This window comes from Myotis myotis, unplaced genomic scaffold, assembly GCF_014108235.1.
Source record: "Myotis myotis isolate mMyoMyo1 unplaced genomic scaffold, mMyoMyo1.p scaffold_m19_p_12, whole genome shotgun sequence".
NCBI classification, from domain to species: domain Eukaryota; kingdom Metazoa; phylum Chordata; class Mammalia; order Chiroptera; family Vespertilionidae; genus Myotis; species Myotis myotis.
Window position 1 is genome coordinate 1624234 of NW_023416316.1, and position 27202 is coordinate 1651435.

Sequence of the window (27202 nt, forward strand, 5' to 3'; positions counted from 1 at the left end):
AAGGCGGGGGCTGGCCGGCCTGGGTTCACCGAGGCAGCTCCCACAAAGCGCGCTGACCAACATAGCTCTGTCCTTGGTCCCCCCCGGGCTGCGCTGTCCACCCCACGGGCCAGCCCTGGGATTCACGGGACCCACAGACCTCGGTGCTGAAGGGATTCACTCCTGAGTCCAACCCCTCAGTGAGCACAGGGGAACCTGAGGCCCCGGGCAGGGGGGCTGGCCCCAGCCTCCTGTGCGTGGGCTGTTTTCTGAGGATATGCTGGCTCCTGTCCTGGACAATCTCAGGGTGTCCCGACACGCTGGGGACCTCCCCTGGAGCAGGAGCTCCCTCAGGCTCCAGCTGTGGGCCCTGAGGCGTCACCTTGAATGGGGGGGGGGGGCGGAGCGAGAGGCCCCAGAGGGATGCTCCGTGGCCTGCAGAGACAAGGCTTCCGCTGGGCCAGGGGAGGCAGGCCTGCTGTAGGGAGACAGCCCCCTCCCCGGGCGCATGGCCAGTCCACTGTGGGCTGAGCCCAGAGGCAGACCAGGCTCCGCTGTGCCGTTCAGGGCAGAGACACAGAGCAGCTGCCCAGAGTTCATGCCCGGACATCAGGGGCCAAGGACACAGTTTGCAACCAAGGCAGCATCCCCCCTCCCCTCCCCGCAGCCAGCAACTGTCTTCTTCCCTCGGCACCAGGCCATCTTCTTCCACTGCCCTGGCACCTCGTTAGGGGCTAGTGGCCCCTCACATCCACATGCCCAGCTCCTCAGCTCCTCCGTGGGGCCGTGTTTGGAGACGGGCCTTTAAGGAGGGGAGGTGGTTAGGGTGGCCCAGTCAGGCTGGGTCCTCATATAGGGGAGCTGTGGACAGGGACACAGAGGAGAGGCCACGTGAAGAGGCGGCGGAGGGAGCTCCGTCAGCCTCAAGCCGAGAAGGGCGGCCTCAGGAGAAACCAACCCTCGGTCTTCCAGGGTCAAACCAACCTTGACCTTGGGCTTGAAGCCCCAGAGCCTGAGAAAGTGAATCTGTTGTTCGAGCCCCCAGGCCCCAGCAAGCAAAGACACACCTGTCCCAGGTGAGCCAGAGGTCAGGGCGGGAGGAACGGCTCGGAGCGGCGCGGCTGAGTCGTGAGTTCCCGATAATTTCCCTGGAAGCTCCCTGGGCCCCTCCCGAGCACACCACACCGTCACCAGAGCCGTCCGCCCGGCGCCTTTCCTTGTCCGCCTGGGAAGCTCTTGTCAGCACAGCACAGGAGGCGTGCCTCCTCCCTGGCGGCTTTGTCCCCTCTCACCTCTGAGCTTGTGCTCCCACGGCCACTCTCCCTCCTCCCGGTTCTCAGGAGATTCCCCCAGGAAGCCCTCCTTGCTGACGCACTCTCTAAAGCCAGCTCCCTCCTCCTCCATCGTGAGGTTGTGAGGGTGCTCACCTGGGCCGGGGGAGTGGCCTGGACCTCAGCTACTGCTCACTGCATTACAGTTATTACCAGAGGCCAATGCACAAAATTAGTCCCTCAGCCCGGCCTGCACCCTCTCACAATCGGGGACCTCTCACTCCTAACCGCCTGCCTGCTCGCTCCTTACCGCTTGGCTTGGCTCTCGGCTCCTTAGCGCTGCCGCAGAGGTGGGAGAGGCTCCCGCCAGCTCTGCTGCGCTCACCAGCCTGAGCCCGGCTTCTGGCTGAGTGGTGCTCCCGCTGTGGGAGTGCACCGACTGCCAGGGGACAGCTCCAGCGTTGAGTGTCTGCCCCCTGGTGGTCAGTGCGCATCATAGTGAACAGTCGTTCTGGTCGTTCTGCCGTAACAGTCGCTGGGCTTTTATTATATAGGTTGTTGTTATATGACTTAGTTGTTAATATAATTAGATTCATATTCATAAACCTCATATTGAATGTTGATATGATTCTTGCCAGCCAGCTCTGGGAGTCCCCACACCTCCTCTATTTACCTTGGTCCTTCTTTGTCCCCTGCCTTCCCTCCCCTCACCCAGCCCAGCCTCCCGGTGGTCCCCCCAGGGGGGACATGGGGTCCCTCTCAGACCCCAGCCTCCCAGGCCTGTCTGTCACCAAGAAGACTGACACAGCCGGTCCTGGCAGAGGACAGGGGCTCGACCCGGCTGCCGGCCTCGCTGCCCTAACCCGCGGGGTCTGCTGGCCCCCCGCCCGGTCCCAGCCCGGGAAGCAGATGGTCAGAAACTAATGAATCAGCCCGTCTCCGCCCGCGCCGGCTGCGGAGCGGCTTCGCCAGCAGCGAGCACAACAAATAAATCCCAAGCCTCGCCAGCGCCACTCTCCCTCCTGCTGTTTCCTCCTTCCTCCACCCTCCAGCTCCGAGATCGGGATTCCACTTAACCATTGAGGCGCGGAGCGTGGCGCCGGCTGAAGGGCTGGCAGTGCTGAGCCAGAGGACGGAGGACGCTGGGGGCAGCCGGGGTTGGCCACGGGGCTACCCCCACCTGCCTCCAGCTGACGGCTGCTGACAGCGCCTCGAGGGGCCAGGCTGGAGGCCAGCGTCTCCACTTGCCTGTGAGGCCAGATTTCATAAGGAAGCAACCAGTCCAAAGAAGTGGCCCAACACGGGGAGAAGGTTCCGGAAGCTCGAGGCACACCTCTTGCCTTTCAGAAGGGCCCCAGAGCTGACCTTTGATACCGAAGCAGCGACTGTTTCTTTAGACCGTTCACGATCCTATAAAAACACATGTCCTGCCCCCATGGAGAGCCCTGGAACCTTCTCCAGGAAAACGTAACGCCACGCGTTCCAGGCCCGTGCAGGGCCCCTGCGCCCGCCTCCCAGTCGGAGCCGGAGCAGGTAGGAAACCGGTTTGGATCGAAAGCCCTGGGCTCGTTCTCAGCACCGGCCCTGGAAGCTGTGTGGCGTTGGGAACGTGTCTCAGCCTCTCTGAGTCTCACTCGCTCGGCCAATACCTTGCGAGACGATGTGTCTGAAGTGCCTGGAAAACCCCCGGTGGGAGCGATGATTATTTCACAGCAGCTTCGCACTTGGGCTGCTGGCTGGGAAGGACACAGTGACGATGGCATCACTGAGGGCAACCATGTGCCAGGGCCGCCGCGCCCCTCAGGTCCCTCCTGCCTCCTCCCGGCAGCCCCAGGCGCCCACCGAGAGCCCCTTCCCTGGGGGGAGGCTGGGCAGAGCCGGCCCCTCGCCTCCTCAACCGAGCCCCTCCCATCTGTGCTCACCCTCTCGGGTCAGCCAGGTGAGCACCCAGCTGGCGGGCGAGGGGCCCTGCAGGGCCTGGGGGCAGGGGCCGCCTGGACAGGAACCCCGAGACGGGGCTGGGAACAAGTCTCCCACGTGGACAAGAAGCAGGAGATGCCTGGCGTGGACTTTAGAGGCTGCCATATTTCCTGCGTGAAGGCTGCAGCTGGGGGGGCGGCCAGGCCGTAAACAGCAGACAAGCGGTGGGCAAAGTAGGTAACTGAGTTGGAAAGCCACTGTCTTCGGGGACAGGACGCCCAGGAGGCCTGGCTGGTTGGCCCTCCTGCCTCCTCCCCGAGGAGCCGGGGAGGGATCACCAGTCCTGTGCCGTCTGGGGAAGAGGAGTAACCCCCGTGCCACGCTCCTGAGGCGCCCGCAGCCCAGGGAACCCTTTGCAGCCCCTCTGCTGGGGCTGGAGGCTTCCTCGGGGGGCGCGTCCTGGGAGGGCACCGAGGGCAGGGACGGGCATGGCCATCGCCCAGATGGGGGCACGGAGGGGGAGGGCTGGGCGCCCCAGCTCCCTCGTACTGAGCGGGCACAGCAGGAGCAAAGCGGGGGGGGGGGGTTGGGGGGGCGGGGGGGGTTGGGGGGGCGGGGGGGGGGAGGACGCCCTCCCTCGCCAGGCAGGATGCTCCGGAGTTTGGGAAACTCTTGGGGCCTGGGGGGGGCCTGCAGACCAGGGAGCGCCTGACCCACGGCCCCTGCAGTTAGGGTGTGGGAGGCTCCCTAACCCCAGGTGTGACCCCGGGCTGCGCCTTGCCCACTCTGTGCCTCAGTTTCCCCATTCATGAAATATGGAGCTCCCACAGGGACATCCCAAAGTCTAAGTGCCTCAATCCCCAGGCCACTCGGTAGAAGGGAGCCAGACACATCCCCCACCCCACCCCCAGCGCGGAGCGGCCGGGGCCAGGGAATTCTCCCCACAAACAATTTCCTACTCATTGGTAAGAAAAGTTGAGTGGGCATAAATTATTAACCGAGCGGAAACGGAGATTCTTTGGGAGGATATGCTAATCCGAGATGCCCTGCCCGCTCTGTCTCCACCTCTCCTCCCCCCTTCCCCTTCTCTCTCTCTCTCTCTCTCTCTCTCTCTCTCTCCCCCCCCCTCCCTCTACCCCCTCCCCCCCCAGTTTCATTGATTACTACTTGCTGCCTCTAACTCCCTCTCCTGCCCAGCCCAGGGGCTTCTCTTTCGTTTGAGCAGAAGCCACAGCCGCAAGGTCACCCCTCCTCGCTCATGAATCAGCGGAAACTGACCCGCCCGCCGGGCATTTGCGGGGCGGGGGGGGGGGGGGGGGGGGTCTCTGACAGTTTGGGATTCTGTTGCTCTTTGGAGCCCTGTCTTCCCAGCCCCGCCATCCCTCAGGCGGCGAAGGGCCAGGCGTCTTCCCGGGACTCCTTCAACCTACGGGAGAGCCTCCAGCAGCCGCGCTCGGCCTAGCCCACCCCAGACCCCAACCCTGGCCCAGCCCCTGGGCATCTCCTGGGCAAAGGCCCGCTCAGACCCAGAGCCTCAGGTGGCCTCGCCAACCACCTGACCTGGCTGTAATGGAAGGAAATGAAATCTCCACTCTGCTCCAGGTCTCCACATTGTAGGGGAGCACAGGGACCTCCTTCCAGAGCCTTCTGTCTGAGACTGGACCCGCCGGAGCCACCGGGCCACCCCTGTCCCGACCACGCAGCTGTTCGCACGCAGGGGGTATAGAGCGAGGGCCTCAACCATGGGATCAGGGGGAGGGTTTGCTGAGCTCCCGCTCAGCGCCCTCCAAGCTCACCCCACTGAGTCCCACTGCTCCGCTGGCCCCGAGAGGGTGGGTGCCTGCCTGGCACCACCAGGGGGGACTGCGCAGTGACTCGGGGGAGCTGGGGGCAGCCCCAACTCTGGCTTCCCCAACAGCCAGCCAGCAAGCCTTTCCCACAACCTTCGACCTTGGGGGGAGGGAGAGGGCAGAGCTGTCCAGGGGAGGGCTGGCTGGGGAGCAAGGTTGCGGGCCAGGGCGCGATGCCAACACTGCCTGCCCCGGCTCCTCCCCCGCAGCCGAGGGGCGGAGGGGCGGCTGGGGTCCTGCCAGGGCTCTAGTCTGGAGAGAAGTCGCTCTCTCCAGGAACATACGTTTATTCTTAAAAAAGGAAGAAAAGGGATGCATTCTGCTTTGCCCTGGGCGTATGTGGACTCTTCCCACAGCCAGGCTTCTAGGGATGGTTGGGTGGGAAATTCATTCCTGGCTGGTCCCTGCGCCCCTCTCCCCGGGGGGCTCCACACCCCAGCCCCTCACCTGGTGCCAGGTCATGTCACTAACCGGATGCGTGCGGCATCTCCCTCTCCATTTGCACTCCCCCCCCCCCACCCCCCGCCCCCCAACCCATCCCCACAGAAATCAGGCCAAACCGAACTGCTCGCCCCTCTGAAAGTTTGGTAGCAGAGTCTGGTCCGCCCTCCACACATTTTCTTTGCCGAGCTCCCTTCTTTCAGGCGTTGGCCTCTTCTCTCTGGGTGAGCTGTAAACGTTCCTAACTGATTAGAAAAAGGAGAGCCTTCCCCTCCTCCTCTCCAGCCAGGAGCCCCCAGCGCCTCCCCCAGGGCCAGAGGGCAGCCCAGCGCTCCTCCTCCTGGCACCTCCCGCCTCACCGCCTCACCCAGTTCACCCAGGAGCCGGCCTGTCTCTGCTCCCCTTCCTGCCCACCCTGCCCCCCCTCCACCCCTCGAGGCTCCCCACCCAAACAGCTAACGCGTCCATTTAATATATAGTTTTGAAGATAAATAAAAGTAGCCCAGCGGGCGTGCCTCAGTGGTTGTGCGTCGACCTATGAACCAGGAGGTCATGGTTCGATTCCTGGTCAGGGCACAGGCCCGGGTGGTGGCTAGATCCCCAGTGTGGGGCGGGCAGGAGGCAGCATGATTCTCTCGCCTCATTGATGCTTCTATCTCTCTCTCCCTCTCCCTTCCTCTCTGAAATCAATAAAAATATATTGTTTTTTAAAAAAAGTAATAGGGAGAGAGGGAACAATGAGGAACGAAGGAAGGAGGAGCGAAAGAAAGAGAGAAACTGGGGCGGGGTGGGGGCAGGGCGCAGAGGGGGAAGGAAGCTGGTCCAAGTGCATTATTGATTCAGGACCGAGAAACTGCTTAGAGAGGGGAAAGGCAGCCTGCTCTTTAAAAGCTTGTGCGAAGCGTCCGCGAGGCACAGGCAGCTTCCCAAGGAGGCCTGCTCTGCTGACATAAATATTTTATCAGGGAGGAAAGACGCTGCTCACTCGCAGGGTTTAAATGCTGGGGTGGAGGTGGGGCGGGCGGGGGCAGGGCAGAGGGCCCCCCTCCATCCCCCACCCCAGGCTCTGGCCGGAGCACTCAGGGGCTGCCTGTCCACAGGTCCCTGGGCCTGTGCAGACAACCCCCCCCCCCGCCCCCCTTTCCCGGGAGGTGCCCTTGGCTTTCTCCCTGAACAGCAGAACAATGGGGTCTCCTGGGTCCTGAAGGAGGCCCAGGACTGACACCCCTGGAAGGGGAGGATCCAAGAGGGAGCGAGGCCAAAGCTTGACTCCCTTTGCCCTTTGCCTCTGTCCACCCCCTGCCCGCCACCACCAGGCACACCTCAGTGACCCGGCACTTGGGCCTGCATGGGCGCGCTGACCATTCGGCTGGGACCACCAGAGAAGACATTCATGCTGGGCCTGCGAATGGCAGGGATGACGAACCTGGAGGGGAACTGGCGGGATGTTCCCGAGGGCTCCCTGGGGGAGGTGAGCTCTCAGCAGGCAAGCTCAGGAGGCCAGGAGGGCAGGAGTGGACAGGTGGAGAGGACTGGCCACGCTGTGAGGAGGCTTCCCTACGTCAAGGGACCGCACAAAGGGTCAGACCAGACACGCAATAAGCTACAGGGGGAGGGTCGGGGCACAGGAGACCAGGCAGGGAGAGGCCTGGGGCAGCGCAGACTTGACCTTTAGCTGCTGCAGGAAGGCCCGGCCCTGGGCCCGCCAGCCTCCTTCCAGGAAGAGGTTAGAAATCTGGGGACAAAGGGAGCCCCACGGCCCCCAGGTCTTCGGATTTAAGAGCAACAACATGCTGGAGGGGCTGGGAGGGACCGGTGCTTCCCAGGAAGACTGCACTCGGCTCTCAGACCTGGCCGCCCCGGGACGGGAGCTTAATAAATGCCGAAGCCCAGCCCACCCGGGACCATGCAGCGGCCTTGGGGGCAGCCCACTGAGCACCCTCCCATGGGATGGGCCGGCCACGCCCAGACCTGCACAGCCCAGCCCTGCCTCCTCCCACCCGGGAGTCCCAGCTGCCTTCTGGGGTTGGGGTCTTCAAGGGTCCCGAAAGGAGACGGCCACACAATCAACCCCCTTTCCTACGAAGGAAACACCCCTTACAGAGTTCTCACGAGAGACGCACCTGGGGGCGCCCGGGCCAACCACACGCGCCCCAGGGACAGGCCCGGTCCTGGGCACCGAGCTGACTACGCCTCCCTGGGGACTCTAGGTGCAGCAGGGTCCTCCGCCTCGAGGACGTGCGATGGGGCAGTTCCCCATCTTGGCCGGCACCTGCCCCCCAGCCTGTCCTACCCCTCCTGGTTCCCAGCCTGTCCTCTAGGCTGAGTGGCAGCTACTTCCCGGGGGCCCCGTGTGGGAGGGGCCTGCCGGTGCCAGGCAGACAGCCCAGTGCCAGGCAGACGCCGCCCCTCCCCCTGCTCGCTCAGTTCTATCTTTAGGTCCATTATTGTCCATTGTTGGGTGTGTTCCCCCCTCCCCCACTCCTTCCCCAGAAAAGCAGATCAGGTTCCCCCAGGCGCAGCGGCCTTCCCTGCAGCTGGTACGTGGGAGCAAACACGGGGCCAGATGGACGTGAAAGAAGTGGCCCAGCAGACTCTGCCGTGTCCCCAAGGGCAGAGGGGGTGGTGAAGCCGCGGCACCCCTTCCCGCCCTCTCTCCTGCTGCATGGCATGCTGGGGAGGACAGTGTGCTCACCCAGCACAACGGCCACGCGTATGTGCATGTGCATGCACACACACATGCACACGCACACACATGCATACACACGCATACACACATGCACACACATGCACACACACGCGCGCACACACAACAGCCTGTCTATTGGGCGTTTTCTGAGACTCTGTGTCACATGCAGGTTAGGAGGTGGCTGGGCCTGGGCAGCCTGGGACGTCGGTGCCAGCTCCTCTGCTTCGAAGCTGTGTGCCTTTGGGCAAGTGGCTTAACCTCTCTGAACCTCAGGTTCCTCACATTCAAACGGGTATAAGTATGGGATCTACCACACGTGTCAACACCTGTGAGGGTTCAGTGAGCTGGTTAGGTCCAGGGCTCGGTATACAGTAGGCACTCAATAAATGTAAGGCGGTGCTGGTCTGAGGAGGAATAGGAAGACGTGGCATCAAGAAAATCTGACTGCCCTGGCTGGTGTGGCTCAGTGGATAGAGTGTTGGTCCTTGGACTGAAGGGTCTCAGGTTCGGTTCCAGTCAAGGGCATGTACCACAGTTGCAGGCTCTATCGCTGGTCCCGTGAGGGCACCTGCAGGAAGTCACCCAATCGATATGTCTCTCTCACATCGACGTTTCTTTCTCTCTCTCCCCACTCTCTCTAAAAGTCAATGGAAAAATATCCTCGGGTGAGGATTAACCAAAACAAAACAGTGATTTTCCTGAGCTCAAAGGCTCTGGAGGGTCCGGAGGGGCCCACAAGTGAGCTTGGGAGCCCTACAAGTGTGTGCAACTCTGCGCTGCACACACATGTATGTATATGTGTGTTTATGTGCATGTGTGCATGTGTGCATGTGTATACATGTCCATGTGCAGGCGTGCTGTGTGTGTCTACGTGTGTGAGTGCTCATCGTTCTAGGAAAAGCAAGCGGATCCTCAAAAGGGCTGTGACCCCCAAAGGTGGAGCCCTGCTCGGGGTGTCGCTGCAGCCGTGGGCTTGCTCTCCTTCCTTTGTCCGGGTCTCTGGGTGCCCCACCCTCTCCATCTCCCGGAGCCTGAAAGCCCCAAGGCCGGGGCTGCCGGGAATGCTGGGGGCTAGAAGGGTGACTACTCAGACCCCTCAGGTCACAGCCAGAAATCTATCTCCCAAAGGGGGGGCGAGACACCGCGGTCACCAGCTCCCAGCAGCCCATCCAGTGGGGAGCATGGTCCCCAGAGCCGGCCCCAGCCCATGCCAGCCCCGGAGCTGTGGGCAAGGGTTTGGTTGGTACCAGGGTGGGGACAGGGACAGGGACAGGGACAGGGACAGCAGGCCCTTTGCACAGCTGCTTCTCCTGTTGCTGCCACTGCCTTGGGCTGTCTCTTGATTCTGCAGAGGGAGGGGCCAATCCTGGAACCCACAGTCCCGGGAGAGGGCACCGCCACTTCCTGTGGTGGGGGGAGCGGGCTCCCCGCGCCCCGTCTCTCACTGGCCTCCTGTTCACCTTCACCCAACACCAGCCGCTGGTCATGTTTCATTTCCTTTCATTTCCCTGGTCGATGCTTGGAGTCAAGTGGACAAATGACTCGGGCAGCAGGAGGGAGCTGGAATGAGGGGCTGCGGGGTCCCATGGGCCCCACGCACCGGGACAAACGGGGGGAAGGGCTGGTGGGGCCCAGGCCTTGGGACCGGTCCCTTTCCGAGGAGGGGGAGCGCTGGGAGCCCGGGCTGAGATCTGGACGGACTCACAAACATGGACCCGTTTAATTCCTTTCCACGGAGACCCTGAGAGGAGGTGACCGCTCTGTCGTTGCACCCTGAGACTCTGGGTCCCCTCTACCAGCTAAGGGACTCATGGGCTATAGAACAAGGAGGGGGGCAGGGGTCAAGGCCCTGGAGACAGGCCCTGGCAGTGTCGCTGCTGTGCAAACCTGGGTGACTCTCCCCTCTGAGCGCCCGCCCTGTCCTGTCACTGCCTGGGTGCTGTGGAGGGACACGCTGCACAGAAGTGCGTCCCAGATGCCGGCCCTGCGCGATGGGCGTGTTGAGACGCACCAGACCCCGCAATGCGCAGGGTGTACCCCCCTGGCCCCGACTCCCTGCGGCCCCTGGCGGAGGGCTGGGGCCGGACCCCCAGCCACCATGCGGGGGGGTGGCATCCCAGGCGCTGACTGGGCAGGGATCCTTAACGCTCCACCCGCCATCCTGCCTCACCCGTGGCCTTGCCCACGCGACACCGACATCCCCCCTCCCCGCCTCTCAGCGCGGCCACAGCAGGGAGGACCGGGTGTGCGGGCCGGGCCCTCGGTTGGCTCTGAGCAGTGCCCCGCGGGGGAGCTCAGCTGAGCAGACCCGACCCAAACACGGTAACCTGTGGCCACACCTCCCCGAAGGCGGCTTTCAGACCGCACCCCACTCCCCACAAGTGCCCGTGTGCGGGCGCCTCCCCGTGAGCCCCGGTGCGAGTGCCTCCTCCCCAGGCTCCAGTCCACTCCTTTGTTTTGTTGTTGTTTTGGGTTTTTTTAAAAAAATATTTTTATTGATTTCAGAGAGGAAGTGGGAGAGAGAGAGAGAGAGAGAGAGAGAGAGAGAGAGAGAGAACATCAATGATGAGAGAGAATCCTCGATTGGCTGCCTCCTGTACGTCCCCTACTGGGAACTGAACCGGGCATGTGCCCTTGACTGGAATCGAACCTGGGACCCTTTGGTCCGCAGGCCGATGCTCCATCCACTGAGCCAAACCAGCCAGAGCAAGACCACTCTTATGAAGAATGAGAGCCATGGGCCACGGCTGAAACTCCTGGGCCTGCTGCCCCTCCCTGGTGGCCCGTGCGGTCACTGCATCCTGCTGGGCCGCAGCTTGCCCACCTCCCCCCTCCCACCCCCCCCCCCTCCCCGGTACAGGAAACCAAGAAACGAGTGATTAGGCTCATTGGTGGTTTCGTGTTGTGCTCACAGGAGCCCTCGGACTGCCCGGGGAGGGGCAGGGGACACCGGCAGCCCAGAGCCAGGCACCACTGTCCCCCGGGCAGTCAGTTCCAATGGTAGGGACACAGTTCACTCTGGTCTGAGCTGATGCCTGAGGCCCTTCCAACTGGGCCATTTGAGAGGAGGGACAAACACCATCAGCGCCAATTTATCACCCACTCTGTCCACGCGCCACCGGTGGGATCTGGCGCTCTGGTGAGCCTGGGAGAGGAGACATTCAGAGACCAGAGAGAGGCCACAGGTCACAGCATCTTCTCCCCAGTGACCCTCGTTGAAGACAATAGAAGTCGGCATCCCAACCAACAAGATATGTTAGTAAAAAGAGGGAGGGGGAGGGGGGCGGGGGGAGCAGCTGGGCTCTCCCTGTCCTCGGGCCCCGTGGCTTAGTGGTTAAATGATTAGGGTCTGCATCTGAGCCTGGCCCTGCCACTCAGTATTGGAGTCTCAGTTTTGCCATCTGTGAAATGGGGACAATAGGGAACACTAGTTTCTGCCCTGCAGGAGCGTTAAGAGCTGCACCTGGAAGGCTCCGTGCCTCTGGGGAATACATTTTGAGCTTCCAGAACCACCCCTCACACCTACGCCCATTGGTTTTCCAGAAGGGGGCCAAGGACCTTGGATGAAAAGAACAGTTTCTTCAGCAAACGTTGCCGGGAGAACGGGGCATCCACACGCAAAAGAATGAAGTTGGCCCTAACCGGTTTGGCTCAGTGGATACAGTGCCGGCCTGCGGACTGAAAGGTCCAGGTTCAATTCCGGTCAAGGGCATGTACCTGGGTTGTGGGCACATCCCCAGGAGGGGATGTGCAGGAGGCAGCTGATCGATGTTTCTCTCTCATCATCAATGTTTCTAACTGTCTATCCCTCTCCCTTCCTCTCTGAAATCAATAAAGCTATATTAAAAAAAAGAAAAGAATGAAGTTGGACGCTTCTCTTACACCATGTACAACACCTAAACATCAGAGCTAAAACTATAAACGTCTCAGAAGAAAACAGAGGGGCAAACGTTTACAACCTTCCATTCTGCAGTGGTTTCCTAGCTGTGACAACAAAAGGAGGAAGTGGATAAATTAGACCTGACTAAAATAAACTTTTTGTGTATGGAAGGACACGTCAGAGAGTAAAAGATTGTTTGTAGATGGGGGAAACCTCTTCAAGTCATATGTCTGACAAGAGCCTGGCATCCAGACTATATGAAGAACATGCACAACTCAACAGCAACAGACAAACAACTCAATTTAAAAATGGGCAAAGGGCGAGACTAGACATTTCTTCAAAGACATGCAAATGGCCAATACGCATACAATGCCCAGCATTGCTGGTCATCAGGGAAACGCAACTCAAAACCACCATGAGATCCACTGCACACCCACTCGGGTGACCATAATAAATAACAAATATTGGCGAGGACGTGGAGAAATCGGAACCTTTGTGCAGTGCTGGTGGGGATGTAAATGGTGCAGCCACCGTGGGAAACAGTCCGGCAGTTCCTCACAAACTTAAATATAAAAATTACCACGTGACCCAGCCACTCCTCTCCTAGCTATGCACCCAAGAGAAATGGGAACACATGCTTATGGAAAAACTTGTCCACAAATGTTCATAACAATATATACTAATAAAAGGGTAATATGCTAATTAGACCGGCCGTCTTCCAGATGTCCTTCTGGACAAAGCCATGGTGGCAGGGGCCGAGGCAGAGGCAGTTAGGGGCGATCAGGCCAGCAGGGGAGGGCAATTAGGGGAATCAGGCTGGCAGGGGAGCAGTTAGGGGTCAATCAGGCGGGCAGGCAGGCGAGCAGTTAGGAGCCAGCGGTCCTGGATTGGAGAGGGTGCAGGCCGGGCTGAGGGACCCCGCCCCCCGCCCTGCACAAATTTCATGCACTGGGCCTCTAGTATTATTTATAATAGCCCGAAAAAGTGGAAACAACCCTAATGTCCATCAACTGATGAGTGGATAAACAACTGTGGTAGATACAGAGGAATATTACCCAGCCACGAAAAAGGAGTGGGTGCTGACACCTGCCACATGGGTGAGCCTCAAAGACAACATGCTGAGTGAAAGGACCCAGACACAGAAGTCACACGTCGCGTGATTCCATTTACACGGGACATCTACAGGAGGCGGAGCCAGCCATGGGCAGAGAGCAGACCGGGCTGCCAGGGCCGGAGGAGGCAGGAGTGGGGAGTGACTGCTCACGGGGATGGGATTTCCTTTCGGGGGGATGGGAATGTTCTGGAACTGGACAGAGGTGGTGGTCGCACAGCTCTGTGAATGTGCTAAATACCACTGCACTGTTCACTTACAAATGCACAAAAAAGGCAAATTTTATGTTATGTGTACTTTACAGCAATAACATTTTTTTAAAAATATATTTTATTGATTTTTTACAGAGAGGAAGGGAGAGGGATAGAGAGCCAGAAACATCGATGAGAGAGAAACATCGATCAGCTGCCTCCTGCACATCTCCCACTGGGGATATGCCCGCAACCCAGGTACATGCCCTTGACCGGAACTGAACCTGGGAGCTTTCAGTCCGCAGGCCGACGCTCTATCCACTGAGCCAACCGGTTTCGGCAGCAATAACATTTTTAAGTGGTTAATTTCATGCTATGTCAATTTCACCTCAATTTAAAAATGAAAGAAAAATCTTTTAAATAATGCCTTCATCACAAAAATAATATTTTAAAACTATGTGTGGTGATGGATGCCAACTAAACTTATTGTGGTCATCCTTTCGCCATAAATACATGTATCAAGCCATTATGTTGAACACTTAAAACGAATACAATGTTACATGTAAATTCCATCCATTAAAAAAAATACGTGAGTTGTGCTCGCTTCGGCAGCACATATACTAAAAAAATACGTGAGTTAATTTGTGCTGGGGCGTTATATGTTAGCACCTGGCTTGCTTTCCTTTGTTTGGATTTTCATTTACGAGAATACTCTGATGAAGGAATTTGAACTTGAAAAAGAAGCCTCGCGCTGCACGGGGGCCCCCTGATGTGGTCTGTCTGTGAGCAAGGCTAACCCCCAGCCTAGATTTCCCCAAATCCCAGAACGTATCTGGCCATCACTCAGGATCCGGTCAGTCTAGCCAAACCCCAGGGTGCACAGTTGGGGAAACTGAGGCTGGGGGCCTGGCATGGCGTCCCCGCAGCAAGGAGGCTGCCGGGGCCTGGAGCTGCCGGGCACCCAGCCCGCGCTCGCTCTGCTCTGACATGCCGCCCCCCGCCAGCAGTTGGCGTGCGCTCAGGGAACTAGAAACACATTTTCATATATTTCAGTAAATCTGCTGCTGATGAAAAACAAATCAGAACCCGCAAACCAAAGCCCAGCGGAACCGGTTTCTGCCTCATCTGCCATTTCCCACTTTCCGGACCCCTCCAGGAAGAAGCCAGGCCCGGCAGGGTCCCAGCCAGGAGCGCCCGGGCCGGGGCCTGCGTGATGGGGACAGAGCTGCGGCCACAGCCCGTTCCTGGGGCGGCGACGGCTGGGGGTGAGGGCAAGAGGTGCAGCTTGGAGCGGCCCTTTGAGCCTGCCCAGCTCTGTGCCAGCCTGGGGCTCGGGCCTTCCAGGCCCCAGCCTGCCCGCGGGTCCCCCATCCCCTCCCTGCTGCCACCCCCTCGGCCTAACCCCCAGACCCTAAAGATTGGCTATGAGCCCACAGAGGAAGGTTGACCCACTTGGGGGCCTTGGGAAGCCTCAGTTTGTTCATCCATCCAATGGCACAGTAACCCCCCGCCCCCACAGGCGTAGGGGACTAGGGGCTGGGAGGGCTTCGAGGGACTGAGCGGTGAGTGGCTTGTCCCCGTCATCCACACACTCTCCCTCACAGCGTTTCTCCTGCCCTCACCACGCTCCTCTAACCCTGCCCGCCCTTCAAGGCCAGAGCCCACCCCAGGCCACCCCGCAGCCCAGCCCCTGGACCACAGCCCCCACGGGACACAGCTGGCCGACGGGACCATCCTCAGTCTGTACTTTCTGCTTTTTCTCCTCCTTTTGTCTCTCAAGCTACACTCTAGGATGGAAAAAAAATTCCCCTTCGGAACCTTCATTTGGTGCCAGGCCCCCAGCTGAGGCCTTTACATGCCTATCTCATCCCATCCGCACAAGCTCCCTTCCACCTGTCCCATACCAGCCCCATTTTCAGGTGCGCAAACCTGAAAGCTCAGAGCCACAGGGATTTATCCAAGCGCCACACCCAGAGGGCGGAAGACGGATGAGCCCGGTTTGCTGCATCCCAAGTCCCAAATCCTTGGCCACCGCAGGTGCAGCCCGCCTGCCTGTCCCTCGCCCACCCCCGGCCTCGCCACCTGTGGGGGTGGAGGCAGCCGAGAGGATACATGCACTTGGAGAAAAATGGAAACACACTGAGCCCAGGGCTGGGAATGTAGACCAAGGAAGACGAGCCTGCGGAAGGTGGGGCTGTGGTAACTGGAAAGTTCTAGGACCTCGAAGTCTCGGGCTCTCTTTGGAAAGGTGCCCCCTCCAGGCCCTTTCCCTCCCGGCACCCCCCCCCCCGCCGCTCCAGCTGCACTGCCCCCCACCCTCCGCAGGGGGTCTGGACCCAAACCCACTCTCAAGAAAAGTCAGGGGCAAGGATCTCACTCATGCGGCCCCAGACCTCTCAGGCACCTGTCTGCTGCTGGGGAAGGAGCCGTCCCTGTGCAACGAGATGTCACACGTGGAACTATTCTTGTCCGATGCCGGGCCTGCCTCTGGGGATTCGAGAGACTGAGTGGCTCTAACTAAGGATTGGGCGAAGCTCAGGCTCCAAAGTTCCTTCCTGCCTCAGGATGCAGCTGTGCAGGCTCCTGGTGTCATGTGATCACAGCGCCCACAGAGCAGGGACTCCAGTGCAGAGAAGCAGACTCAGCTCTGATCTCTCCTCCTCCGAGAAGCCTTCCTGGGTTACACGGCCCTTCCACCCACCCATCCATTCGTTCAGTAAACGCTTACTGAGCACTGACTGGGCCAAGAGGGCGGGACGCAAAGCTGAACCCTGCCTTTGAGGAGCTCCAAATCCAAGCAGGAAGCAAACAGCAGGAGTGTAATAACTCACGTGAACTGAGCATCTCCTACGTGCCAGGCACTGCTCACGACAGGCCCGTATGTGTATTCTATTAATAGCTCCGATGTAAGGAACTAAGGCTCAGAGGGGTTAGCGGTTAGCCTCATGTCAGAGGTCACACAGCAGGGGATGCTGACCTCCACCTCTCTGCCCTCAGGGCCTGACCTCTTACCCAATGGGCCGCCTCCGTGAGAACAGTGACAGGGAGGCGCCCAGGTGAGGATGCTCTGACCCACCTGGGCTGGGGAGCAGGCAGCCTCCTGGAGCAGGTGATCCAGGTAAGCTGGGAAGCCTCGGAAATGGGGAAGCAGAGGAAGGCGCGGAGGCAAAGGAGACAGGCAAGGAGGGGAAATGGCGGGAGGGCTGGGGGAGCCGGGCCGGCCTTGTCTCTAACGTCTGTTGCGTTTCTCTTGTTGCTGACTTGGATTTGCAAGAGTTATCATCTCGCTTTTCCTCACGACCGTGCCTGGCGTGAGGTCAGACCTCAGGTCTAGGGCTGGAGAGGTGCGCCGGAGGGAGGGAGGCTGGGAGGGGGTCCCACACCCGCCTCTGTGGGTTTGGGGCCAGGGTGAGAGCGGGGTGGGGGCTGGGCCAGGGGGCTGGTCACCTCGGAAACACGTTCTGAACGTGGAGGTCGGGCAGGAGGTGGGGCACCTGGGACCTTGATCCCATGTGGTGTTCAATGTCACGGTGAGGAGGGACTTAAGGCCTCCAAGACCCACCTGCCACCTGCATTAATCAGCTGAGCAGACCTCCCGGGGGAAGGATGAGGGGCCATTTGCTCTGCATCTGGGTAAACCGAGGCACAGAGAAGGTAAAGCAGGTGTTGAGGAAGGTGTGTGCTTAGAGATGTGCTTTCACGGCTTCCCCATCTACCAAGACCAAGGCCCCTGTGTGCTAGCGCCCCTGAAACGATGTTTAATGTCCGTCCACGTCACCATGGAAGAAGCAGGATTGTCAAGATTGGATAAATGAGCCCGGCTGGTGTGGCTCAGTGGTTGAGCATTGACCCAGGAACCAGGAGGTCACGGTTCGATTCCCGGTCAGGGCACAGGCCCGGGTTGCGGGCTTGATCCCCAGTAGGGGGCGTGCAGGAGGCAGCCGACCAATGTTTCTATCTCTCATCGATGTTTCTATCTCTCTTCCTCTCCCTTCCTCTCTGAAATCAATAAAAACACTAGCCTGGATAGATGGTAATAGGAAGCCTCACACTGGAACACAGCGCATGCCCCTGATGCGCAGGAGGTGTTCTGAGAGAGGAAGCTGGTGGGGTAGGCACGGCAGCCAGACTGTCCCTCATCACAGATGGGGAAACTGAGGCTCAGACAGTTTACAGACCTTCCCCAGGTCACCACGCCCGAGGGGAGTGGCAAAGCCGGGATGCGGGCTCAGGTCTTCAGATTCCAGGCCTGTGGCTCTTGCTGGGATATCAGGCCTTCTTCTCTCTGGAACCTTCTACCTGTCTCCAGCATTCAGGGATCTTAGCTCCCGGCTCCGTCCGCTCACTCCCGGGAACCCTGCACTCGGTGTCTTTCTCCCTCAGCAGCGACTGCCCCCTTAACCCGAAAGGCCCCCTGGGAACGCCAGCCGTCGGTGACACTGACCGGGGAGGGAAGCAGCATTTCCCAGGCCACGCCCTGCCTGCATCCGTCCCGGTTAGCAGCTTTCGCTCAGCCCTGGGCGGACCGGCACTCTGCATGCCCAGCAGGTGCGGCCAGGCTCCTGGGCCCAGGACCACACTCGGGTAGCAAGTGGGGAGCTGTGGGATCGCTGTGAACGTCACCTGCCTGGTCTGTGGCCGGTGCTATGCCCTCCCCGCTCCTCACCATCTCTCTCCTGAAGCTCAGGGTTAGCGCTGGTCTCAAAGGCACAAGGGAAGGGTAACCTCCTTCCTTTCACGGCAGCTGCCACCTCTTTGGGAGCAAGCTCCTCGTGCCCACTGGCACCCCCCACCCATCGGGGTCCGGAGCGGCAGCCGCCCTCCAGGATTGAGAGGCCTCTTTGGGCACCGCCTCCCCCGCCTCTCGTGGGCCCCACAGCCTCGCAGGCGGCCCTCCAGGCCGGGCGGGAATGAGGGCTGGGGCGTCTCCTCTTGTTGAAACCTTGCCCTTGCCCGAGAACCCTCGCTGACAGCTCATCCCTATTAATTCTCATTGTGCACTTCGAGCCAATAGGCTTCTATTTATTCATTTATCTTGGTCTTCCTTCTCCCTGCCCTTCCTCACTGGCTGGAATTTACAATTCAGTTCTCAGGTGGCTTTGCTGAAGGACAAAGCCTGGGACGGAGAGGGTCTGCACCCCAACCCTGAAAAGGGAAGCCACTCCTGGGCCCCCCTTCACCCTCAGGGTGCTAAGGGGCTCAGGCTCCAGGCGGCTGGATGTTGGGACAGCCCAGCTCCCGCTGCAGGAGGTTCTGCCTGGGAATAGGGACCCACTGGGCCATGGCTAGGTTAAGGGATCATTGGGGCGCCCCCTGGTGGCCGATTAACAACACCTGCTGAGCTGGAGGAGTTGAAGCTGCCGGAGCATCCAAGGCCGGCCTGCACCCTGGCACAGGAACTCCTCAGGCGGAAGTGAGGCAGAGAAGAAAAGGCAGGGACGGACGCCGCCAAGGGCACAACAACAACAACAGGAAGCAAATAACAGTACCGCACACTGAGCAGCTAGTACGTGCCAGCACGGCACCAGGACCCGGGGGCGGCTGCGTCCTGGCCCGGCACCACGGCAGAGCAGGGACCCTAAGCGGGGAGAGGGGAGACCCAGCCACCCGGTGGGTGAGTTCCCAGCCGCCTTCTAGACCGAGTGACCTTGGCAGGATTTAGGCGACACCTTCTAATCCCTGAGCTGGGATTAGGACGGCACCTGCGCCACAGCATCCTAGAGACAACAGGCCCGGCTGGGAGGAGCTGCAATCAACGAGGGTGTGGGGGGTTGAATCCATCTGGGTGGGACCCCTCCTCCCTGCGGAAGCCAGGCCCCCGCCCAAGGCAGCCTGCCCTCCACCCAACCAGGCAGCATCCCCACCCTCCTGGGCTGCATGTCTGTCACCAAAGACAGAGCCGCTGGCCGCCTGGAATGAAGCAGCTGCGTCCATCAGACCCCGAGGACCCACGATGAGGGGATGTGAGAGCTCTGCTCCCCGGCCTCCTCCCGTCACCCCAGGAGGAAAGCGGGGGTCAGAAGCCCCTTCCCAAGCCCAGGGCTCGAGGGCGCTGCCTGGGCTCGGGCTGCTCGGCATCAGGACTCTGGGGTGACCAGCCACCCTGGCAGCTGCGCTGGGCTCTCTGTGGAGGGCAGAGGTCCAGGGCCAAGGGCATCCCAGCAGCCTTGGCCAGGAGAGGCCTTGGACTTGCCTGTGATGGTCATCTCTCCTCCGGTCCTTGACCAGAAGCTGGCCCAGTGAGTGACGATTTAGCTGCCTGCCCCTCCCCCGCCAGCACATTCAGGAAATGATTAATATTTAAGAGAAGAAATACGGTTAAGGCTAATCCGAGAGAGAAGCAGAGGTTGACGCTGCCCAGGGAGTGTGCGCAGAAGTCCTCACCTGAGCTGGGTGGGCAGCCAGTCCGGGGTGCGGACAGAGCTGGGCTCCCCCCGGCCTTGCCCCTGACCTTCAGGGGCCAGCCTCCTTGCCCCTCCCTGAGCCAGTGCCGCTCTGGGGTCCCCAGTGCACTCATCCCCACAGACTCTCTGGCCCCAGCTCCCAGCCTTTCCGCCATCCCTCTCTCCCCAGCCCAGCCACTGCCCACAGTGACAGCTCACGACTTCACCACCGAGCAGGGACCTGCCTGCCTGGGCTGACTGCCCTGGGAGAGGACTGAAGTGTCCCCTGGGGCTGAGGCCTCCTCAGGAGTCTGGCAGGGATGCCAGCTCAGTCCAGCCATAAACCCAGAGACCGGGAGGCCCTCCCCGCAAGGACACGGAGGCAGCAGACAGCCTGAGGTTAATGCTGAGCCCCTCCCGTGAGCTCCCGCAGCCTGGCTGCCCTGCCCGGCCTCCTGCCAGGCCCTGAGCCTCCAGAACAAGCCCAGTGGGGAAGGCACTTCTCAGAAGGTGGTTTAGCTCAGTGACTTGGGGACCAGAATACTTCCTGGTGTGTGTGGGCCTCAGTTTCTCCATCTGTATGATGGGAATGGCAACAGCTAACATCTAAGGGGCACGTGCTCTGTGCCAGACACTAGCCTGAGCATGTTACACATACAAATTAGCTCACGTATTCCTTACAATGACCGGAGTGTGCTGTTAGCGTGCCCATTTCACAGATGGTGGATTAGAGGCCCAGAGATGCCACAGGTCCAGAGCCATCTGCCACAACTCCTGCTTTGGGAGCACAGGGTCAACCTGACTGCACTGAGGGGAGGACTCCATGGAATGACGCATGTCTAGCTCCAAGCCCACGCACTCAGGGAGCTTGCATGTATGACCCCTGGTATTATTACTGCTGTTGCTGTTAACATTACCTGAGCACTGACATACCCCGTGGCACGTGGGGATGGAATTGGAAAGGGCACCAGCCACACTGCCATCCTGGTCTAACCCCTCCTGCCTCCCTCTGCCCTTCCATCACCCACCAGCTGCAAAGGGCCAGCTGCGAGCTTGGCACACCCTGGCCTGGCAACACTGTTTGCTGGATTGGATCAGGTGGGATAGGGAGTCAGAAGGGACCAGCAGAGGGAGGTCAGCAGGTAGCCTTGCTCACTCGCCCAGAATGCAGACTTCCTACCGGGGAGGCGGGGCTTGTCTGGTGGGTGGGGCTTGTCTGGTGGGCGGGGCATAGCTGGGAGGCTGGGACTGTGACAACTACAGTTTTCCCAAGAGAAAAGGATCCAGGGGTCCACTGGGCAGGAACTTCCCCACCCCAGAGAATAATGTCACATGACCCCAGGGTCCTCAGGGCGGCCTTCGCTTTGGCACGTTTCCAAGGTGGGACAGACTCCAAACTGCATTCAAGTCAACCTTTTGCCTCGGCGCCCCCACTCTGCTCACCCGCTCCCAGGGGCCGTCCCAGACGCCCTCCCATTGGCCCGAGCAGACAGAGCCCCAGTGGGCTGACTCACGTGGGAGCAGAATCTCTCAGGGGGGTCTCCACACGTGATGCCCTTGGGCTCCACCTTCACCTTGACGTAGTCCTTCAGGCGCATCACCTTGGGCTGGCAGGCGTAGAACTCCCAGGTGGGGCCCTCATCCGAGGTCACCCAGGATTTGCAGATGTCATAGTCCCCGGCGGCCAGCGGGAGGCAGTGCAGGAGGAGAGCCAGCAGGCCCAGCATGGCTGTGCAGTCCGGGGGGTGCGGCCCAGAGGGGCCCTGGAGAGGCGGCGGCTGGGTCAGGCGGGGCTCGAGGCCTCAGCATGGACAGGCCGCATCTGCCAGGCGGTGGAGGCGGAGGTCCCAGGGAACGGCGCTGCCCGGGAGCAGCGAGGAACTTGCTTTTCCCCAAAGGCCGGGAGGAAACCTCGGAGCCAGCGTTTCTCAGACTGCTGATGGGCAGATCAAACGGTGGCCCATCACTCGGAGTCCTCCTGACCTTGGCATTCCCCCTCTCCCGCAGGGGAACCTGATCAACTCAGGCAGACTCTCCGGTTGTGACAGTGGATGGAAATGGGATCGGGAGGCACTCCGCGGGGAGCTGGCATGGGGCCGGATCAGAGTGCCTTTAATTTCTGTCCTTCCAGCCAGTCCTGGTCTTTAAAGGGCCCTTCATGTGTGATGTGCTCACCACTCCCGCAAAACAACCCTCCGGCCTGTGTTGTAAAGATGAAATGAAATCAGGAGGTGGACGGGTGAGCTGGAAACCTGGTCCCTCTACGGGACTGGACTTGACATCTCAGACCCATAAAAGAGATTTCTTTTCATGTGAGTTGAAAGTGACAACGATTGTGTCGCTGGACTGGAACATAAAAAAGCGACAGAGGTGTTAACTGGGGAGCAGCTTATTGGGCTCTGCCTTGGTGGGGACCGGCACGAGTGGGGGCCGGCTGACCTTGGCTGGTAGCCATTGGCAACTTATTATGAAGTTTCTGGGACTTCAGCTCCATCCATGCGGGTACTCAGGGTCTGGCTTGTCTTTCGTGGGAAGAGGGAAGGAGAGCTCATTAGCAACAACACCTGCAACAAATTAAAAAGAGAAGAAGGGGGACAGAGATGTATAAGAACAAAAGCTCTCTGGCAAAATGTGCAAAAAATGAGGCTGCATTAGCGAGGTCTCTGAGGAAGCTGGGTTATTTTTATTAATATTGGAGTTGCACATTTGGAGGCCGGGCACATTATTAAAAAGGTGGTGCGTTTTCTCCTCGCTTAATGGGGGCGTTAGGCCAGCAGAAGTGCCCTTGCTTGGGGCCGGCGACTCCCTAAAACGTCCCCAGCAGCCAAGAATGAATGATGGCTTTAAAACACCCTGACCGACCAGTCAAAACGTCAAAGCGGAGCTGCGATTGTACCCCTAGCGCCAATGGGCTGTGCGTACAGGTAGACAGCGGGCCAGGAGCGGGCCAACGGTCAGTCGGATAAACACCTCTCTGAACTCGGAGTTTCATTTTCAATCCTAAGAAACGAGGGATGCTGAAGCCTTCAACAGAAGTGACAGCACTCTGTCATTTGGGTTTTCTGATCGAGGCCAACAGTTTGCAACCATCCGCAGAGGGGCTGTTTATAAACGGATCACTATTATGATTATGGCTTTCCTATTTTAAGCTACTGGCAATTATCTTAAAAAGCCCAAATAGATGTGACTAATACGGATGTCCTCTTGCGAAAAACACGAGCCCGGTAATGTGCTGTGCTCCCCGGCAGGGGATAGGTATACATCACCAGGAGGAGTCCAGCCGCTGTGGGAGCCCGACCAGAAACAGGAGCCAACAGGGCAAAGGTCACTGCGTGAGTCATGGCAGAAGCCCTGTCTTACTAAGTATGCTGGTTCTCATGCCGGCAATCATTGCAGCTAAGTCCCCCAAGGGCTGCAGCATGGTGCGAACCAGCCAGGCTCCCCTGGACCCCCTCCACCAGCCACTGCACGAAACCCCATTCTCCACCCAGACACAGACACATTCCTGCCCGCAGGACAAACTGGGAGGGCGGGCATGGTCCCCAGGGGGCTTGGCGACTCAGCACCTTCCCGGGAGAAGCCAGCGCCCTGAGCTCCAGGCCCAGGCAGGCCCAGGTCATAAATCTGAATTAAGGAGGCGGCCCCTGCCCCCCTGGCTGGCTGAAGAGCTCGAGATGGAGATGGATGAGGGGGAGGGGACCACATTTTCCCGGCTCACCTCTGGCTGTAAAAGAAACTGTTATAGAGGCTGCCCGGCCTTGAATTCGCTCCTGGCTAGAAAACTCTCAGAAAGAACCCGCCTGGTGACTATTTTTACAACCCGAGAAATTGTAGTAAAAATAAAATAGCGCGGCCTGCAAAGGTTTGGATGCTTCTACCCAAGTGAGCTTTGTGCCGCCCAGAACACAGCAGGTCCCTAATGAATCCTTCCAGCCTCCAGTTCCAACTGTTCCCCAACAGGTAGGGGCTCCCAGAGGCAGAGGGGGCTCCGGGACTCCGGGCTGGGCGGGCGCTGGGTGGGCACTGGGCGGGGGGGGGGCCAGGAGGCCGGGCAGGCGGCGCACCGGGCTACTCGCAAACCTATTCATTGCATGGCAGTTCTGTTGGCTTAAATGCCACGCGTTCCCTGGAAAATGGGGCGGACAACAACCGAATCCGCCCGGGGCGGGGGTAATGGATATGTTTACAACTAGTCAATCAATTGGGCGCCGCCGGCGGGGAGTTGTGAACTCGGCAAGAGAATATGACAGCCGGTTTTTGCCAAAAAGCAAAGAAGGGAGGGGGCGGAGGGACGCCACAGGCCCCGGAACGGGGAGGCGGAACGCCGGGGGTGAGCCCGCGGGGACGTTTCAGAGTGAGAGGCTGCATCCCGGCGGATCGGCTTCTCCTCGGAAAATAAATCTCCACCTGATATTCTGAAGAAACTGCAGCCCCCGAAACAAATGGGATCGATGCGCTTTATTTTCTTTTAAGAGTCCTCGGAGCCGGGGGGGCTGATAGCCAGGGTATTAAAACCCGAAAATTAGATTTTACCAGGATTTCTCAACTCCGCTTTCTCTGTCTTATTGAATTAGCGCCTCTCCGAGCGGGGAGCTGGCTCCTCCCGGACCTGCCGGCTGCGCCCTGGCCTCGTGGGAAACTTGCCGCCCGCCGAGGGCGCGGCGCCCCCGGGGTCCCTGGAGGGGGTGCTGGGGCTTCTCCGGGGACCCCGGCACCCGAGGTTCCCTCTCCCTTCCCAGCGGGGCAGCCGAGGAGGGCGAAACTGCCTTCAGGGGGAGGTGCCGGGAAGAAAGGGGGAGTCCACCGGGGCTACCTTCCGTCCCCCACTGCCCCCCGCCCGACCTCTCCCCGCCCGCGCCGGGTCCGTAGGTGCCCCGCTCACCGCCGGCTCCGCGAGCATCCGGGTTCCGGAGGCGCCGGCGCCCCAGCCCGGGAACAAGAGCCTTCCGCGGCTCCCGACCACCCCACGCCCTCTCTGAGGCCGCGGAGCCCCGGAAAGTTGAGTGCGGGGGGCGGGGCGCGAGGAGGAGGCCGCGGCGGGGCTGCGGGGCGGGCGGCTCAGCTTGGCCCGCGCAGCCCGGGTCGGTGGGTCCGCGCTCCGGGGCGCGGCGAACGGCGTGCACAGCGCCTGGACGTGCCGGGTGACCCCGCGGCTGCTTTTTGTCCTCCCAAGTTGAGTGCCAGGCGCGGGAACAATTAATAATCACGCTTTTAATGAAGGCCGGCCCGGCCCCGAGGGTGCGCCCTGGCTGGATGCAGCCTCCCTCACTTAGAAGACGCCGAGCGAGCGAAGCGCTGCAAATGAGTTGCACCATTTCCCCTGCCGCCTCCCCTCCCCTCCCCGCCCCACAGGCAGGCAACTTACTCCCGGTGGATCGGCCGTGAGCCCCCGTCCTCTTCCCGCCGCCCTGCGGCTCCTGCTCCCCCATCTGTGTCCCGCCCAGCCCGAGGCTGGCCTGCACAGGGTCCCCAAGCCGGTCCCTGCGCAACCCCCTCCCCATGCACCCGCCCCTCCCCTGCAGGAAAGAAGTTTCCAGTCTTGGGTGGCCAGGAGTTTCCCTCAGCAGCTCACACGTACCCGGCTTGGAGACACGGGAAGGGGGTGGGGTGGGCGCTAGCTGTGGAAATTTAATGGGGGGGGGGGGGGCTCGAGAGAAGGGTTAGTTTCCTCTTTGCAAACACACCCAGGCATTCTCGCAACATCCATCCCCCCGCCCCACCCCCCCACACACACGCTGGAGAAAGACCCCGGTGGGAAGCCGGCCTGAAGGCAAGCGACTCCTTTAAGGAGCCGCTACAAAGGCACTCGCACGCCCCTCTCCGGCTCCAGCCCTGCGCGGTCTCAGCCGCCACTAAATAACTTTTGCATCCGAGCCCCTGCCCGGCTGCTGTCGGCGGCTCGGCCCGGCCCGGGGAGCCGGCCTGGGCAGCGAAGCCCTTTAAGAGGAAGCCAGGCTGGCAAAGCTGCGGCCGCTCTCCCCCCGCTGCCTCCCGGCTCCCCGCCCGCCTTACCCGGCTCAGCTCGGAGCGGCTGCCCGGCGCGGAGACCCGGAGGCCGAGGACCGCCACCCTCCGGCGCGCCGCCTCCCCCTCGGGTGGCGCCGGGTGGGGGCGAGGCAGAGGGCTGCAGGCCGCGCTCCTTCCCGCGCCGCTCCCGGCTCCCGCCGCCGCGGTGGCCGCCCCGCTGTGGCCGTCAGAGTGGAGCTGGGGAGCCCTCCGGCCGCCGGGGGGGCCGCCCGCAGCCGTCCCGGAGACGCGGGCCGGGGGAGGGGGCCGCCCGCGCCGCCAGCATCGCCCGCCCCGGCCGAGCGGGAGGTCGCTGCTAACAAGTGCAAACTTTTGGGTCCCCCTGGGCGGCTCGGAGAGGACCCGCGCTCGGACGCCCGGCTGCCCCCGGCCCGGGTGGGCTTCGCGGCTGGTCCTCGGGGCGCCGGGGCATCCCCCTGCGCGGCTGGGGCCAGATGGCGGGGCGCTTCACCGCCCCCCCGCACTCAGCTCCAAGTTAATGCCGAGGCTAAATCCGCCTGCCATCGCTCACGATCGCCATCGGCTTTTATCTCTCGGTCTGATCCGGGCTGCGTAACTTCCTCTGTGTGGCTTGAACACACCATCCCACCACGGAGCAGCGGTCTTCTTAAAGGTGCAGGGAGGAAATACTGCGAGACTCGGGGGACGCGCCACGGCCCTGGGAGGGGCGCCGCGGGCAGGGGCGTCCCGGCGGGCCCGCGGCCAGGGTGGCCCCAGCAGGCGGCCGCGGGAGCGAGCCTGCTCTGGGGGGTCGCTGGCTACACATCTCCTCCGGGCGCGGGGGCCCGCGGGTCCCTGCGCGCAGAGCGCATCCTCAGCCAGCGCGGGTCAGGCACCGGGCGGCAGCTTCCTTTCCCGAAACCCAGGGGCCTGACGGGGTGCCAGCGCCCATGGGCGTGGGGGCTGCCCCATGGGCACCGGGGAGGGGACCGAGTGAGTCAGTCCGCCTACCCCAGCAGCCAAGGGCGCAAGGCTGCTGCTCTGACTCCCTCCGCCAAGTGCTGCCGCCCAGAAGGCCCCGAGCAGTGGGTAAAGGGGTGGGTGGGTGGATTTGGGGAGATGGGGAGGGGGAGCGTTGTGAGCGCACAACCAGAGCCTGAATACCAGCTGACACATGCCGCCTCCACCCTGATGGGCCCTGCCTTGGAGCCGCCAAGCGGCTCGGGTAGGAGAGCAGAGTAGGGGGGCAGGAGGGGCGCAGTCCCTGGTTAGCAGGGGAGAAGGGTGTGGGAGGACTCCCACCGGGGCCAGGGCAGAGGCCACCAGTTGGCAGCCCTGGAAAGCCCTGGGCTCTCAATCCCCCTGGGGGTTTCCTGCCAGGCTGCCTGGCAGGGCGGTGGGCAGAGCTTTGGGCCTTCCCGGGACTTGCAGGGGCTCCTGGCCCCCTCCAGGGTGGTTTCTCTCTGCAGCACACAGCAGGCAGCACCCTCATTTAGATGCATCAAGAACAAAGAGACTGA

The 27202-nt window shown here is 61.0% G+C and overlaps 1 protein-coding gene across 2 annotated transcripts in view; it reads right to left on the reverse strand.

Annotated features, from left to right (window-relative positions):
- The window catches only part of NTNG2 (netrin G2), a 48132-nt gene extending 21386 nt beyond the window's left edge, over positions 1 to 26746 (reverse strand). The window contains exons 1-3 of one of the 2 annotated variants that reach the window (XM_036329282.1): positions 25728 to 26746; positions 22155 to 22279; positions 21230 to 21651 (exon numbers count right to left, since the gene is read on the reverse strand). In XM_036329282.1, the coding sequence (XP_036185175.1) occupies positions 21230 to 21442 (213 nt within the window). In that variant the 5' untranslated portion in view covers positions 21443 to 21651; positions 22155 to 22279; positions 25728 to 26746. Of the gene's footprint in view, positions 1 to 21229; positions 22062 to 22154; positions 22280 to 25727 lie in introns of both variants that reach the window. The other variant, XM_036329281.1, reaches the window with a different exon arrangement.
- Between the last annotated feature and the right edge of the window lie 456 nt (positions 26747 to 27202).